Here is a 16466-nt window from a genome sequence, read left to right on the forward strand (position 1 = left end):
GCGTGACCCGGAACAACCCCAGGCTTGGCGGCAGGCGCGAGAACGTGCCGGGCTCAGCACGGGGGAAGGACGGAGGGGGTAGGTTACATAACACACCGGCTCCGGAGCTCTCTCTCCCCGCTCCAGACTACAGCCCGGACCACGGGCAAACTCAGGAGGAGGGCGCCACGCAGATTACATAAATGCGCAGGCGCGTGGCAGGGGCGGCGCGTGTCCCCGGCGACTCGCGCCCCTCTGATTGGTCGGCGGGCGCGTGCGTCAGTCTGGCGTCAGCCTGGCGTCATGGGGCGGGGGCGGGAAAACGCGCAAAAGGGGCGTGTCCCATTGCCCAGCGGGCCTGCGGATTGGCTGAGAGGCGCAGAAGCCCTCCCGCTGGGCCGGCCGGAGGGCGGTGCCTCGGGCCCCGGTACCGGCGTCGCCTACCGGCTTCAGCCAGGCGATCATGGCAGCTCGGACCGGTCAGAGGGCTCTGGCCAGGGTGGCGTCGGGGTGCCGTCCGAAGTCGACCACCGTGGCGGAAGCCCCGGCGCGGGGACCTGCGCGCAACGTCAGGTAGCGAGCCGAGGTTTTCCGGGCGGGCGGGCGGCCGGCTGGCGCGGGGCGGGGCTGTGGCCGGGGCGCTGACCGTAGGCTGGGCGCGGGGCTCCGGCGGTGCCCGGAGACGGCCGGCCCGCGTGTATCTCGTGTTTTCGGGGTGAGTCAGCGACGAGGCGGCCGTGGGAGAGGCCGAGTGGGTGCTCGGCCGCCCGCTCCCGCCCTTCCGGTCTCCTGACAAGCGATGGCCCGCGGCGGCCGGCTCCCGGGGCCGTGGGAGTGCGTGTCCTGGCGGTGAACCGCCCGGCAGACGCTGTCTCACTCGCCGCCGAGTTCTTTGACCCCGGCCACTCGGCCCTGGCAGAACGAAACGCAGCAGACACAGAGGACCTGTTGTGCTTTGTCTTGTTTTTCACTGCGCTCTGAGGTTCTGTAACCTTGAAGATGGCTCGGCCTCCAGGTTTCCTGGTTGGCCCCTTTAAGGGGCTTGAGGGTGGAGATGAATGTGAGACGTGAAGGGTAGTGTAAGTTCGGCACGCAGTTTTCTGTTACGAACGATAGTGTAATACTAGTCTCAAGAATTAAAATTCGCTGGGCGTGGTGGCTCAAACTTGTAATCCTGGCCGTGAAGCGAAGGTAGGAGGATCGCTGTGAGTTCGAGGCCAGCTTAAGCTACAGAGTGAGACCCAGCACAAGGCCACAAAGCAAAATTAGTATTTGAAATGGATCGTAAGTGTGTACGTTACAGAGGAGAAGCACAAATCTTGCTGAGCTCCAGGACTTTGAAGTTGAATGAAGACTTTAAAATAGCAACAAAGAGGCAGGGCCTACGGCTTGAGGCCACCCTGGTCTGCCTTGCTGGCTAGTTCCAGATCAGCCAGAGCTACAGGGTAAGATCCTGCCTCAAAAAACTGCCTGGCGATGGTGGCGCTCCCAGCACCCGGGAGGCAGAGGCAGGCGGATCTCTGTGAGTTCAAGACCATCCTGGTCTACAGTATGAGTTCCAGGACAGCTAGAGCAGTTACACAGAGAGACCCTGTCTTGGGGGAAAAAAATTACAAAACAAAAAGACCAATGCTCCACCTCCAAACTAAAGTGAAATCAGATAGCTTATCCTCAACAGGTAGCTTTCGGAGCAGGATGTAATCTCTTCATACTTGAGATCTGCTTATATTACTTATTAGGGGCCCGTTTGCTCCCTGTGGTCTGAGATTCCTGCTCAGGAAGTCCAGATCAGCCTAGAAAATAAGAGACTGAATCTCAAAAACAAAAACAATAAAAAAGGCAACAAAAATGACTTGAGAATACATCAGCTTGTGTTCTGCCTTTTATTATAATAGGTTATTTGAAAGAGTCGCTTTGGAATATCAGTGATAAAACGTGTGTTTGCCATGAGTTTCAGTATTCATTTATTGGTTTAATTGTGTAAGCAGCTAATTGTTTGGCTCTCCATCTTGCAATTCTAGCCTCTTGGGTCAGGTGAATGGGAGAGGAGCTAGAGCCAGTCCTGGGGCCGTGAACATGTTAGCCAGCTCTACCTCTATATCCCCAGCCCTTAGCAGGGTGTGAAAACAGATGTGTGGTCCAGGACACTGTAACCAAGGCAGGCACACTGGTCAGGAGATCTGTTCATTGTTTTAAACACACACGCTGGATTTCAAGCTCCAGCCTAACCTGGTCTACACAGAGTGAGTCTCTGTCTCAGAAACAAAAGTAACACAAGGAAAGAGGCAGAGGCAGGTGGACCTCTGCTAGTTCAGGGCCAGCCTGGTGTACATAGGAGTTCCATGCTAGTCAGGACCATGTAGAGAAAATAAACAACTAGGCATTTTGCATACTGGTTTTTTTTTTGTTCTCTTTGTTGTTGTTGTTGGTTTTGGTTCTCTTTTTTTGTCCATACACTAATTTGATACATGTTTTAAGTTATTTTTGTAAGTTTTCATTATCAAAATTTTATTTATGTATTTATTGAGACAGGGTCTCACTATGCAGCTCTGGCTGTCCCGGAACTCAATTTTGTAGGTCAGGCTGGCCTTGAACTCACAAAGATCCAACTGCCTCTGCCCCTGAATGCTGGAATTGAGGGTGTGTGCCACGGCTTTGTCAACTTTTTATTAATTACTGTGTGCATTAGTGTGGGTACACATTGTGTTGGAGTATGGTGTGTGTGTTAGTGTGGGTACACATTTGTTGCAGTAGGGTGTGTGTGTTAGTGTGGGTACACATTTTGTTGCAGTATGGTGTGTGTGTTAGTGTGGGTACACATTGTGTTGCAGTATGGTGTGTGTACCTGGAGAAGTCACAGGACAACTTTAGGGAGCCAGTTCTCTCACCGTGGGTCACTGGGAGCAACTCAGGTCACCAGGCTTGGTGATAAGTACCTTTACTTGCTGAGTCATTTCTGTGACCTCCCCCCATATAAAAGAAGCTGGATATGATGCTGCATGCCTTTAATCTCGGCACTGGGAGGTGGTGGTCGGCAGACACAGCCACAGGACATTCATGAGTGTAACAGCTCTGTCCTGTCCAGAGGACACTGTTTTGTAGTGTCCCTCTCTGTCCTTCAGTTTTTACGTTCTTTACTGCCCATTCTGTTGCTGTGTTCCCTGAGCTTTGGAGCAGGTGATACAGAGGTCGCATTTAGGGCTGAGTATCCAACAGTCCCTTAGTCTCAGTGCTTTAACTGCTCTGAGTTTCTGCATATACTTCCATCCACTTGGGAAAAGAAACGTGTCTGACAGGCTGAACGTAGCAGTTGGTTAGGGGTGTAAATGTTGTGTTTAGAAAACAGTTTGACAACATGTCCATTTAGCAAAACAACATAACAGGCTCCATGCTAAGGCTGTGACCCACCTCCCAGATTCACAGGACAGGCATGAATGTCTTCCTGGGGCGCAGGCCTCAAATCCAGTCAGGAAAACAGTCCCTTTCCTGTGTAGTCGTCATGCCAGTATTACACCATTGAGCTCAGCCTGCCTGCTACGCTGATACCGACTTAGCCTGGGTAATACTACTAAGGACTTGATCTATAGCTGCCTGCCGTAGTACCTTCTGGACTGTGGAAGTTTGCCGTGAGAGAGAGGAAGCTCCCAGCTCAGTTCCGGCTTGATTTCTCTATTTCTTGCAAACAGGTAGTTTCCTGCTTTGCTATGTGTGTGTGTGTATGTGAGAGAGAGAGAGAGAGAGAGAGAGCGAGCTCCCGGGGCTTCTCTTTAAGTGTGGAGGAACAGCGTGCTGTCTGCATCTGACTTATATGTGGATTCTTGAGAACTGAGCTCCTCATGTTTTCATGGCATGAGCTTGACCCACTGGGCCGTCTCTTCAGCCCGCAGTATTTGTTATACTGTCCTCCTGGCCTGTTATACTGCCCCTACAGCGTTGGTCTCTTCTAAGTGTGTTTAGTCTGAGACAGACTCGCAAGTCGTCACGGCTGACCTCAAACTCTGTAGCCTTGGAATGGCTTTAAGTCCTTGATCCTCCCTAGTGGTGGAATTACGAAGTGTCTGCCCATGAGCCTGGGTGCTTGTTAGTTGGCTAAACAGAGTCCGCCTGTGTCTGGCCTCCTGGAATTCACTGTGTAGAAAACCAGGCTGTCTTTGAACTCTTGCTTATCCTCCTGCCTCTCTCTCCCAGAGTGCTGGTTTTGCAGGCGTGTTCTGCTGTGCCAGGCTGTCTTTCAGTTTCGGGATATTGTTCAACTCTCTGCCTGGAATCTCCGCCCCATTTAGTTACACTATTTACATATAAGTGAGTGTGTTTCTCTATTCATAAGTACATATATTTTACCATTGAGCTATAGCCCTCAGACATTTTTATGTTGAGACAGACTTTTACTAAGTTTCCCAGACTGGCCTTGAACTCAAGATCTTGCCTTAACCACTGAGTGTGCACTAAGCACAGCCCTACTATTACATGTCCACTAAAACAGTTCCCAGGTTTCCGGGTACACCTTATCTGAAGATTTGGTCACAACTGCACACCCATTTGTTTTTAGCACTCTAAACAACTACGTGGTACTCTGTGCTTGCGTCTGTGATGTCTGGTGAGTGTGTGGGGTCAGAGGGCAGTGTGTGGGGTCAGAGGGCAGTGTGGTGGAGTTGACTCTCTCCCTTTGCCTTTAGGGTTTTGGGATTGTCAGGCTGTTGAGTTACTTGCTGAACCTTTACCCGCTGAGTATTTTTCTGGTTCCCTGACACTGTTTTCTTTTCTTTTTAACTTTGTGTATATTTGTGTGTGTGTGGGTGGGTGGGTGGGTGGGTGTATGTGTGTGTGGGTGTGTGTGTGTGTGGGTGGGTGGGTATGCACACATGGATGTAGGCGCTCTCAGAGTCCAGAGAGCGTTCTGATCCCCTACAGCTAGAGTTAGTGATTGTTGTGAGCTACCCTGTTTGGGTTCTGGAAACTGAACTCAGGTCTCTGCAGGAACAGTTTGCACTCTTAAGGGACGAGCCATCTCTCCAGCCCACACAGATTTTTGAAGAGTTTTAATTTTAGTCATGCGTCCGTATCTGGCGGGGGTGGGTTGTGGGGAGAAGGAACTTAGCTACGGTGTCATCTCTGTGAGGCTCATATGCCGTTCACTGTGGCACTCTGTAGTGATAAACAGTCAAGACCGAATCAGAGCTTGTGTGTGTGTGGACTAGTAATGGCGGGGATAGTGTAAAATAGCTATTCAGTCAGCTTGTTAGATAAAGCTGAACAGGGCTGGGGAGATGGTTCCGTGGTTCAGATCATTGACTACTCTCCTAGGGGTCCTGAGTTCCCTTCCCAGCCACCACACAGTGATTGGTGGCTCACAGCCATCTATCATGGATTCTGATGCCCTCTTCTGGACGCGGGTGAACATGCAGACGGCACGCATATAAAGACATGGTTTAAGAAGGTGAAGAGGGCCTAGCTGGAGTCTGCACGTAGACTCCCCTCAGACAGCCATCCCTTTGTAACAGGACCGTACTGAGATAAATGGTGAGGTCAGGAGTAGCAGTTCTAACGCCAGATTCCAGGTCCGAGACTCCGGCCTGCTCTCAGGGCTCATTGGTATGGCCAGGAATCCGGCCAGCTCGGTGAGACCCGGGAACCAACTCGGATGTCTGAGGTGAACTGAGTACTGGATGGAGAACATCCGAGCCAGCCTGTGGCAGACTGTGTTGTGATCCATAGTAACAGCTGAGAGCCAGCTCCAGAGAAGAGAGCTTTGGTGCCAGAAGCTTCTAACCACACTGTCAACTGTTGCTCTAATTTGAGGTTTTTGTTTTCATCTGTTTATATTTCATGTGCATTGGTGTTTTGCTTGCATGTAAGTCTGTGTGAGTGTCAGATCACCTAGAACTGGAGTTACAGTCTTGACCTGCCATGTGGGTGCTAGGAATTGAACCTGGGTCCTCCGGAAGAGCAGCCACTGCTTTTTTCCGCCGAGCCATTGCTCCAGCTCGTTTTTGTTTTCTCTGTGCACTTGGCTTATCTTTCTGAATCTGTGCCTGTGTTTTCAGCACTAAGGTTGCAAACTCTTCTGAATATGATTGCTTTGTACAAAGCCTGTATAATTTGTGTTTAATTTTTACCCTAGCTGTTATCCGTTGTTTTTAGACACTTAGCTTCCTGTGGTATACTGATGAACAGAGCGCTACCACCACATGCCTCCGTTGTGCCTAAAGAGATCTACGCAAGAACATTCTTCAAGATCACTGCGCCTCTAGTAAATAAACGGAAAGAGTATTCAGAGAGAAGGATTATCGGGTTTGTATAGAATAGTAATGTTATTAAAAGCATACTTTTACTTTCTATGGAGTGGCATGCTGCTTTCCTCTCAGGATTTTCTTCCTATAGATCAAACTGCTTTTTTTAGGTTAACCTGTCTACAACCCTGGCTGATTTATACATATTGTTGAAAGACTGTAATATTATATTAACTGTATAGGATTATAATTAACGTTAACATTTAAAGGAAATAATTTACTTCATTTTTGTTTGTTATTCTTTCATGATTATAAAGATTAATTAAAATATGATGGGCTGGAGAGATGGCTCAGAGGTTAAGAGCATTGCCTGCTCTTCTAAAGGTCCTGAGTTCAATTCCCAGCAACCACATGGTGACTTACAACCATCTGTAAAGGGGTCTGGTGCCCTCTTCTGGCCTGCAGGCATACACACAGACAGAATATTGTATACATAATAAATAAACAAATATTTAAAAAAAAATAAAATATGATGATGCCAGGTGGCGCATGCCTTTACCAGCACTTGGGTTGCAGAGGAAGGCGAATCTCGGTGAGTTCGAGGCCAACCTGGTATACAGAGCTAGTTCCAGGACAGTTAGGGCTGTTAGAAACCCTGTCTCCAAAAATGCCTCCTTCCTTTGGCGATGAATTTCAAGACATGGTTTCTCTGTGCAGCCCTGGCTGGCCTCGAACTAGATCTGCCGGCCTCTGCCTTCTGAGTACTGTGGTTAGTAAAGGTGCGCCACCCCCACTCCGCCCAAAATATCCTTTTGTAATTTATGATTAATTATGATTTTATGGTGGGTTATATTTTAACTGTGTCCAGGATCTATTTATTTATTCATTTGGGTTTTGAGACAGGGTCTCACTCTGTAGCATTGACTGGCCAGGTACTTGCTATATAGCTCACTGTGCTTGAACTCTTGGCAATCCTCCTCCCAGAGCCTCTTGAGTGTTAGGACTGCAGGCACGTGTAGGCACGTGCCCCATGCTTCTCTTGCCTCTACGAGCAAGAATAGTAACTATCTGGTTCTCAGCCAGGTTCCCTTTTACATATATTCAAAGAGTTTCATTTTTGGTTTTGGTCATTTTCTTAGTCAGTGTCCTGTTGCTGTGGCCAAGGCAGCTCTTAAAAAAGAAAGCGTTTGGGGCTGGAGAGATGGCTCAGAGGTTAAGAGCATTGCCTGCTCTTCCAAAGGTCCTGAGTTCAATTCCCAGCAACCACATGGTGGCTCACAACCATCTGTAAAGGGAGGGGTCTGGTGCCTCTTCTGGCCTGCAGGCATACACACAGACAGAATATTGTTTACATAATAAAATAAATAAATATTAAAAAAAAAAAAAAGAAAGCGTTTAATGGGGGGGGGCAGCTTACAGTTTCAGAGGGTTATTAGTCCATTATCATCATCATGGCAGCAGGCGTGGCAGGCATGGTGCTGAAGAGGTGGCTGAGAGCTACATCCCAGTCTGCAGGTAGAGAGAGCCCGTGCCTACCATGGGCTTCTGAAACCTCAAAGCCTACCCCAGTGACACCCTTCCTCCAGTAAGGTCACACCTACTTTAACAAGGCACCTTACCTCCGTATGGTTCTGATCCCTCTCAGAGGGTGCCACTCCTTGATGACCAAGCACTCAAGTCCGTGGGGACATTGGTGTTCAGTCACTGCAGTCACTGTGACCTCCGTGTGTGTTTGCGGTCCTTTATTTCCTGTTCCGTCCTGTGGCTCGTGTGTGCCAAGTGACTTAGGAATGTTTGTTTATATTCTGTTTAAAGCTCATATCTCATGGACTCAGTTGTTAATATTCTTTATCTCTCTTTTTAAGATACTCAATGCAAGAAATGTATGACGTGGTAGCAGGAATGGAAGATTATAAGCATTTCGTTCCTTGGTGTAAAAAATCAGACATACTATCTAGGAGAGCTGGCTATTGTAAAACTCGATTAGAAATTGGGTTTCCACCTGTTTTGGAGCGATACACATCAATCGTAACCTTGGTCAAACCACACTTAGTAAAGGTAAGTTTGTTGTGTTTGGTTTTCTTTTAATATGCCCTAGATGTTTATTATACTAAATGAGTTAAATCACATGTAATAGCTTAAAAGATCCTTTAGTAAGCGGAGGGGAGCTGTTTGTTGTGTCCTGACTGTTCATTTGCACAGCGTCAGCATCATCCTTCCAGGTGGGAGCTTGAGCTTCCCTTCTATAGACTACTCAACTGCAGAAGCGAGAGACATCTTCATCTTTGCACTCTTAAGATAGGGTATGGTAGCACACGCTGCCGTCCTGACAGTGAAGGTGATGGCAAGTGGACTATGAATTTGAGGCTACCTGGGCTGCAAAGTGAGCCTGTCTCTAAAAAAAAAGAAAGAAAGAAGGGAAAGAAAAATTGATACATTTACTATATTCAGCATATTACTTTACCACTGGAAAAAGATCAGACTGTTTAAGGTGCACACACTTTTCTTTACCTCCTGAGACAGGATTTCTCTGTGTAACAGCTCTGGCTATCCTAGAATTCAGATCAGGCTGGCCTCGAACTCACAGAGCTCTGCCTGCCTCTGCTCCCGAGTGCTGGCATTAAAGGCGTGCACCACCACCACCCCAGGCACACTTGTTCTTGAAGTTTGGGGAGAAGTGGTAAGAGAGTGAGAGGTTCCAGGAAGCTGAGAGAAGCGTGGAGCAGCCAGATGGTTCAGGGATTCAGCTGCTCTTTCAGAGGACTTGGTTCAGTTCCAAGCACCAACATGATGGCTTGCAGCTGGAGTCTGGTCCCTCTTCTGACTTCCGTGGGTACGGGGTGTGCATGCCCTACACAGTCATGGAGGCAGACAAGCCAATTCGTCCTAGAAATATGGACCAGATACCTTAGGAACTTATTGGCTGTTTCAAGGGAACGTATAAAGTATGTTATTTTACAACTTAAATGCAGTGTAGGGGGCTGGAGAGAGGGCTCAGAGGTTAAGAGCATTGCCTGCTCTTCCGAAGGTCCTGAGTTCAATTCCCAGCAACCACATGGTGGCTCACAACCATCTGTAATGGAGTCTGGTGCCCTCTTCTGGCCTGCAGGCATACACACAGACAGAATATTGTATACATAATAAATAAATATTTAAAAAAAGAAAAAAGAAATGTGGTGTAAAGCTGGGCGGTGGTGGCGCACGCCTTTAATCCCAGCACTCGGGAGGCAGAGGCAGGTGGATCTCTGTGAGTTTGAGGCCAGCCTGGTCTACAGAGTGAGTTCTAGGACAGGCTCCAAAGGTACAGAGAAACCCTGTCTCGAAAAAGAAAAGAAAAGAAATATGTAGTATTTAACTTGTACAGGGTTGCCTGTAAATAGCAGAACTGGAAATGGGGTTCTTTAAAAAATCATTCCTGGGGGCTGGGGGACTGCACCCCTCGGGGCTGGGGGATTGCCCATTTGGGAAAGTACTTACTGCGCGCTTGCTTAAGGCCCTGAGTGTGGCTCCCCAGCACTGGAGTGGTGCATGGGCTGGGACCCCAGTCCTGGAGGGCAGAGGCAGCTGGGTCTCTGAAGCTCATTGATCAGCCAGCCTAGCAAGATGGATGTGCCAGGTTCAGGGAGGCTGTTTTACACACTTGCTGCTGTGACCAAGCAGCTGACATGAAGCCGCATAAGGAAGCAGGGTCTATGCTGGCTCACAGTTCAAGTGAGCCTTTCATTATAGTAGAGAAAACACGGCAGCTGGTGAGATCATGGGGGCCGAAGCTTTGGCCCGCTCGTCACCCTGCATCTTCAGTCAGGAGTCAGGGCGGTGGATGCTCGTGCTTCTTCAGTCCAGGGCACCAGTTGTGGGAGTCATGCTGCCCACATCTAGCGTGGGCCTTCCCATCATAGTACTCTATAGACACAAGAGATTGGTCTCTGAAGTGATTCTACATCACAGAGACCCAGGCTCAGAAAGACGGCTAGTGACTGAGGAAGACACTGTGGTCCACACACGTGAGCAGTTACACGCCCCACAGACTGATTTGTTGGCAAAGAAGTGCAATGCAATAGAGCCGAGTAGCCAGAGAACAGCTGGCAGTCCGGAGTCACGGGAAGAGAAAATGACTTCCTTGTTCCAAGCTACTGCTCATCTTCATCTCTTGTATTCTGAGCTGATAAAAATAATTATTTCTCAAGGGAATGAGCCCCAGTCATGGTAGACTCTTGCTCCTATGAAAGGGAATGAGCCCCAGTCATGTAGACTCTGCTCCTAGAAAGGTGTTTATTTTCTCTCTGTTCTGTTTCAGGCATCTTGTACCGATGGGAAACTCTTCAATCATTTGGAGACGATTTGGCGTTTTAGCCCAGGTCTTCCTGGCTATCCGAGAACTTGTACCTTGGATTTTTCAGTAAGTCTGTTATAAAGTTCTTGTTTCAGTGTGTGCAGCACAGTACCCAGGGAGAGGCTGGAGAGAGCTTTCAGGGGTCTCTTCTATCCTCCTGTCTTGTGGGTCCTGGGAATTAAACTCCAATCACCGGGCTTGGTGTTAAGTGCCATCAAGCTGTCTTGCCAGCCCCAATTTATGCATTGTTTGAGGCACAGTTTTACTTTGTAACCTGGGCTGGACTGTAGCATGGATAATAAAAATCCAGAGGCAGATACTGGGGTTCAAGATGAAGTTCAGAAAAACAAAGTGGCCAGCCACTGGCTCTTACCTCTACCTCAGACAGAAATGGGTGATCCTGCTTCTACAAATCCTCAGACTGAGACTGACCTGACACCTGTCTCCTCCTGTCTTATACTTCTCTCTAGTGCTGGGATTAAAGGTGTGCACCACCACCGCCTGGCCTCTATGGCTGACTAGTGTGGCTGCTTTGCCCTCTGATCTTCAGGCAAGCTTTTTTTATTAAAACAGAAATAATAGCCGGGCGGTGGTGGCGCACACCTTTAATCCCAGCACTCAAGAGGCAGAGGCAGGCGGATCTCTGTGAGTTTGAGGCCAGCCTGGTCTACGAGAGCTAGTTCCAGGATAGGCTCCAAAGCTACAGAGAAACCCTTTGTCAAAAAAGAAAAAAGAAGAAAAGGGAAAAAAACATAAGTAATACAGCACTATAGTGGGCCGCAGTTTGCTCAGCAGCTTGGCGTGGCCCCAACTTTACCATCACCTCTCGGCCTCGCAGCTGCTAGGATTACAGCAGACATTGCCACTCGGAGCTAATAATACCCTTTTCTGGTTGTTTGATTGTTGTGTTGTGTTTTTTGAGACGGGGGTCTTACTATAACTGCCCTAGAACTTGCTTTGTAGACGAGGGATCAAATTCACGGAGACGTCCTGAGTGCTGGCATTAAAGGCATGCACCACCACTACCTGGCTCCAATAGGTATTTTGAATAAAAGAAGTCACGATCATGTTTCAGGATGGCTTTCTTAGTGAAGCAAAGTGTATTTTAATTTTCAACATTAGGGCAATATAGATTCCGAAGTTGAAAAGCCATTAGATACACAGTATGTTCCTACATCTTTGAGTGTTTGAGATCCTTTTACGCATTGAGCTTTCTGCCAACCTCAAAAGCTACAGATTTCTTTTAACTATAAACTGAAGGCTAGGCGGGTACACTGATTGTCAAGCTCTGGAAAACAAACCAAACACTTAGCATTTCACCCTGTTTAATACTAAAGACATTTACATTTAAACCCATTAGAGGCTTAAAATTACCACCAAGTTAAAGTCATACGTTACGTAATAGATGCAGAAATCAAATTCAAAAGAGAATCTGGAAACTCCTGCCAGGTGTGGTAGTGCATACCATTAGTCCCAATGCTGAGAGTGCAAAGCCAGCCAAGTCTGCATAGTGAGACCCTAGATCATAAAAATTAATAATCTAGAGACTCCTAAGTGTCTTGTTCAGATCACTTCTGCCATCGTGAGTTTAAGCCATTTTTCACTGCCCTCCTACTAGGAAATGAGCTTTCTCTGAGCTTGGGACTCAGGCAGTGTATCATAAGGAATGGTGGTAACTCCGGGTAAATGATACTTTTTTCTTCAGCTCTTGATTACCTTCATTATAAAATAAGAGCCAGAGCATGCCTGTAGTTCTAGCACTGTTGAGACTGAGTCAGGAAAATCACAACTCAAAGGCCAACTAAAGCTGTACAGTTAAATCCGGTTGTCGTCGTTCCCCCAAAATTACTAATTATCACATACATAAGGCCCTGGAGTCAATCTAAAAGTTGACATTAATAGGACAGTTGACAGTGTGAGCAATCTGCAGTTTAGATCTTAGCATTTATTGCCTAGCAACTGGTAGTTTCCTGATTTTGACAGCTGTACTGTGGCTAATAGTTATATAAGACAAATAGGAAAGTTTGGGGTGATGAGCATGTGAAAATCCTTTATGTTGTTTCTGCTACTTTCCCCCCTTCGTTTTGTTTTGTTTTGTTTTGTTTTTTTGACAAATACAAGGTCATTTGATTATATTCCGTTTACTGTGTACGTGAACGAGGACAACTTGGAGTCAGTGTCCCTCTCCACCATGCAGGTCCTGGCAGGTGGACTTTCCTGTACCCCCAGCCAGTTCCCAAACAACCACACTGAGGCTTTTTATTAATTGTGCTCTGCCAATAGCTCAGGCTTGTTACTAGCTAACTCATTTTTTTTTTTTTTTTTTTTTTTTTTTTTTTTTTTTTTTTTTTTTTTTTTTTGGTTTTTCGAGACAGGGTTTCTCTGTGGCTTTAGAGCCTGTCCTGGAACTAGCTCTTGTAGACCAGGCTGGTCTCGAACTCACAGAGATCCGCCTGCCTCTGCCTCCCGAGTGCTGGGATTAAAGGCGTGCGCCACCACCGCCCGGCTTCTAACTCATATTTTAAATTAACCCAAATTTCTTACCTACACTCTGCCACGTGGCTTGGTACCTTTTATCTGTACGGCAAGATCATCTTCTCCATGTCTCCTCTCCTTCTTTGTGATCTCTTTTTGTCTGCAAGTCCTGCCTAACCTCTACCTGCCCAGCTATTGGCCAGTCAGCTTTTTTATTAAACCAATCACAGTGACATATATTCACACAGTGTAAAGGGATATTCCACAGGTCCTAAGGATAAAACTGAGGTCATCTGGCTTGGCAGCAGGTACTTTTACCCACCGGGCCACCTCAGCACATGTAATTTATCTGTTTATTTATTTTTGTTTTTCGGGGCAGGATTTCTCTGTGTAGCTTTGGAGCCTGTCCTGCAACTCATTCTGTAGTCTAGGTTGGTCTCGAATTCACAGAGATCCACCTGCTTCTGCCTCCCAAGTGCTGGGATTAAAGAATTTTGTTTTGTTTTGTTCGTTTTTGTCTTTTTTTATTTTATGTTTTTAATTATAAGAAAGTTATTTAGCCTGATGTAGTGACGCCTGCCTTTAATTCCAGCAATGGATAGAGGCAGGCTGATCTCTATGAGTTTAAGGCTAACCTGGTCTACATAGCTAGCTCCAGGACAGCCAAGGCTACATATAGAAACCTTATTTTTTAAAAAAAGTTACTTAAGGATAAAAATCTAGGAGGCGGACATGGTGTAGGCCTGTAGTCCCAGCTACTGAGGCATCTAAGGCAAGAAGATCATGAGTCAGATGCCTGCACTCGATGTGTTTGAGCTTAGCCTAGACAGCTTCGTGACCCTATCTCAAAATAGAAGATTTGAGACCTTGCCCTAGTATAAGGGGAAACAGGTTAGGCCCTAGGATGTGGCTCACTGGATGGTTTGATTCCCTAACATTGCAGTCAGCTGATAGAGGAGTTAAAGTATTATAATTCAGAGGATTCTGAGTCCTTCCAGAACAACAGAGTTTTAATAAAGTTCCAGCTCCTTGTCTGCCTGCTCTGTGGGTGACACACATGTGCACGTAGGCACCGCCAACTTCCTACTGTGACTTCTCACAGGAATGACAGCCATCAGAGCAGGCACTTCCCATTCTCATCTCTGGAGAAGGCCACATGTAAACCAGCCAGGTGTGTCAATAAGACATCCGAAGAGTGTTGGCAAGATGCTCAGACCTGGGTTCAGTCGCTAGCCAGGACCTGCATGGTGGAGAGAGAACTTACTCTAGCAGATTGTCCTCTGCCTCTGCGTGTGCTCTTTAAAGCAGAATAATAAATGGATCTGCAAGGTGACTCAGAGGGTGAAGGCACATTCAGTCAAGATTGACGGCCTGAGTTCCATCCCTGGGATGTGGTGGGAGGAGACTATCCACCCTGAAGGCTGTTCTCTAACCTATTTGTACACCGTGCACAATTGTGAACATCCACTCTGAAGGCTGTTCTCTAACCTCTGTTTGTGCGCCATGCACAATTGTGAACATGTACACATACACTAAAATGAATGTGAATGATTTAAAATTTCATTTAGCTTCGCTCTTCCCTGTCTCCATCTTCTGACGAAGGCAGTAAAACTCCACCCCAGAGTGAGGTCCCTGGTCTTAGGCTCACTGTGACAGCTGGTGTAGGGCACTGCTATGAAAGTGACCTGTGCCAGTGGGTGCCAGGGCCCCCAAGGTGACCACACAGCTCCCTCTTAGAAAGACGGTGTGCAGCCTGAGCTCCTGTGGAAATAGAGCAGAAGAAAGAAGACCCAGGGCTGGACAGGCGCTTTACCACCAGCTACATCCCCAGACCTTTCTGTAGCCCAGGCAAGCCTTGAGCTTGGGTCTCCCGAATAACTGGAATTATTGTAACACCTTGGCTAGCTTTACCCAGCCCTTTATTTCTACAGCTCAGGCTGTCCTGGAACTTGCTGTGTATGCCAGGCTAGTTTTAAATTCCTAGTACTTCTGCCTCAGCCTCCAGAATGCTAGGGTTGTAGGTGTGTCACTGAGTCTGGCAAATACGTGTAAGATAATGTCTCACATTTCCTTACAGATTTCTTTTGAATTCCGCTCACTTCTGCATTCCCAGCTTGCTACACTGTTCTTCGATGAAGTTGTGAAACAAATGGTAGCAGCCTTTGAGAGAAGAGCGTGTAAACTGTACGGTCCAGAAACAAGTATACCTCGGGAGCTAATGCTTCATGAAATCCACCATACCTAAAATGAAATAAGAACCGGCACCACCTCCCTTTGACCCGTTTGTTCGCTTTAGGAAGTCCCTTTACCGTCGTTCTGAAGTCAGAAAGCATTTGTTAAGCCTGCTCCACTGAAAATGTGTACCTTGAGTACGGACCCGCTGTACATAGAATCATTTCTTCAATCAAGTGCAACTCAGAGTCATGTGCACATTTGCAGGTTCTGCCTTTGTAATAATGGTGTCATCACTGTTGCTAGGATACCACCTCCCTCTCTCGAGCGCAGAGTGAAACTAACCCTTACATGAAAGGCTAGCTGAGACAGAATGTGTTACATTAACCATATCATGTTTAAGTTATAGGTTCAGAAGATTTGTAACTTATTGTTTTGGGCCTGCTATAGGGCTTAGGATATTTGAGTAATCATTATTTGATGTTAAAACCCTGATTTAAAGTACCGCTAATGAAGTCTTAGCGCTTCAGTTAAAATTTAAGTTGTTCTTACAAATAGCGGGAGATGACTCGGTTGTTGGGAGCTGCTTCCCAGAGATGCTGCTTTGCTTTTTGTTTTGTTTTTTATGTTTTTGGTGAGTGGTCCAGAGTGCCAAGCTAATTTTCTAGACATCAGAAGCCTCCCCTTGGGTGCTTGCCTGCACTTTGAAAATGCTGCTTGCGTGTCAGAATCTGGTCTGCCACTGCAGGCAGCAGATAATGTCACTCAGCCGATACCCCCAGCCCTGCACGTCCCCATTTTCTATTTATTGTGCATATTCACTTGCAATAATATTCTAAACTGATATTTTTTTAAACAAATCAATGTAAATACTGAAGCCATGACTTAATAAAGTTAATTTGTTTATTTTTGTATAGTGACTTTGATTATTTAAATCGTTTTCGTATTGCTTCAGAGTGTTTTTTTTTTTTTTTTTTTTTTTTTTTTTTGGTTTTTCGAGACAGGGTTTCCCTGTAGTTTCTAGAGCCTGTCCTGGAGCTAGCTCTTGTAGACCAGGCTGGTCTCGAACTCACAGAGATCCGCCTGCCTCTGCCTCCCGAGTGCTGGGATTAAAGGCGTGCGCCACCATCGCCCAGCTTCAGTGTGTATTCTGACAGGTGGCCTAGTTTCCCTGTGGCTGTTGTAAACACTATGAGCTGAAGCCCTTGTGAGGAGTGTGTTTAGTTCAGCCCACAGGTCACAGGTCACAGTGTATACCGGGGGAAACAGGGCTAGAG

At 47.0% G+C, this 16466-nt stretch overlaps 1 protein-coding gene across 1 annotated transcript; it reads left to right on the top strand.

The window, feature by feature from the left end:
* The first annotated feature begins 395 nt into the window (after positions 1-395).
* Positions 396-16103, top strand: Coq10b (coenzyme Q10B). The gene is made up of 5 exons (XM_038315351.1): positions 396-552; positions 6121-6270; positions 8075-8267; positions 10507-10608; positions 15095-16103. Exons 1-5 carry the CDS (start codon positions 443-445, stop codon positions 15260-15262), a joined length of 723 nt encoding a protein of 240 aa, XP_038171279.1. The 5' UTR covers positions 396-442; the 3' UTR covers positions 15263-16103.
* The last annotated feature ends 363 nt before the right edge of the window (positions 16104-16466 follow it).

The sequence above is a fragment of the Arvicola amphibius genome, chromosome 18, assembly GCF_903992535.2.
Source record: "Arvicola amphibius chromosome 18, mArvAmp1.2, whole genome shotgun sequence".
NCBI lineage: Eukaryota > Metazoa > Chordata > Mammalia > Rodentia > Cricetidae > Arvicola > Arvicola amphibius.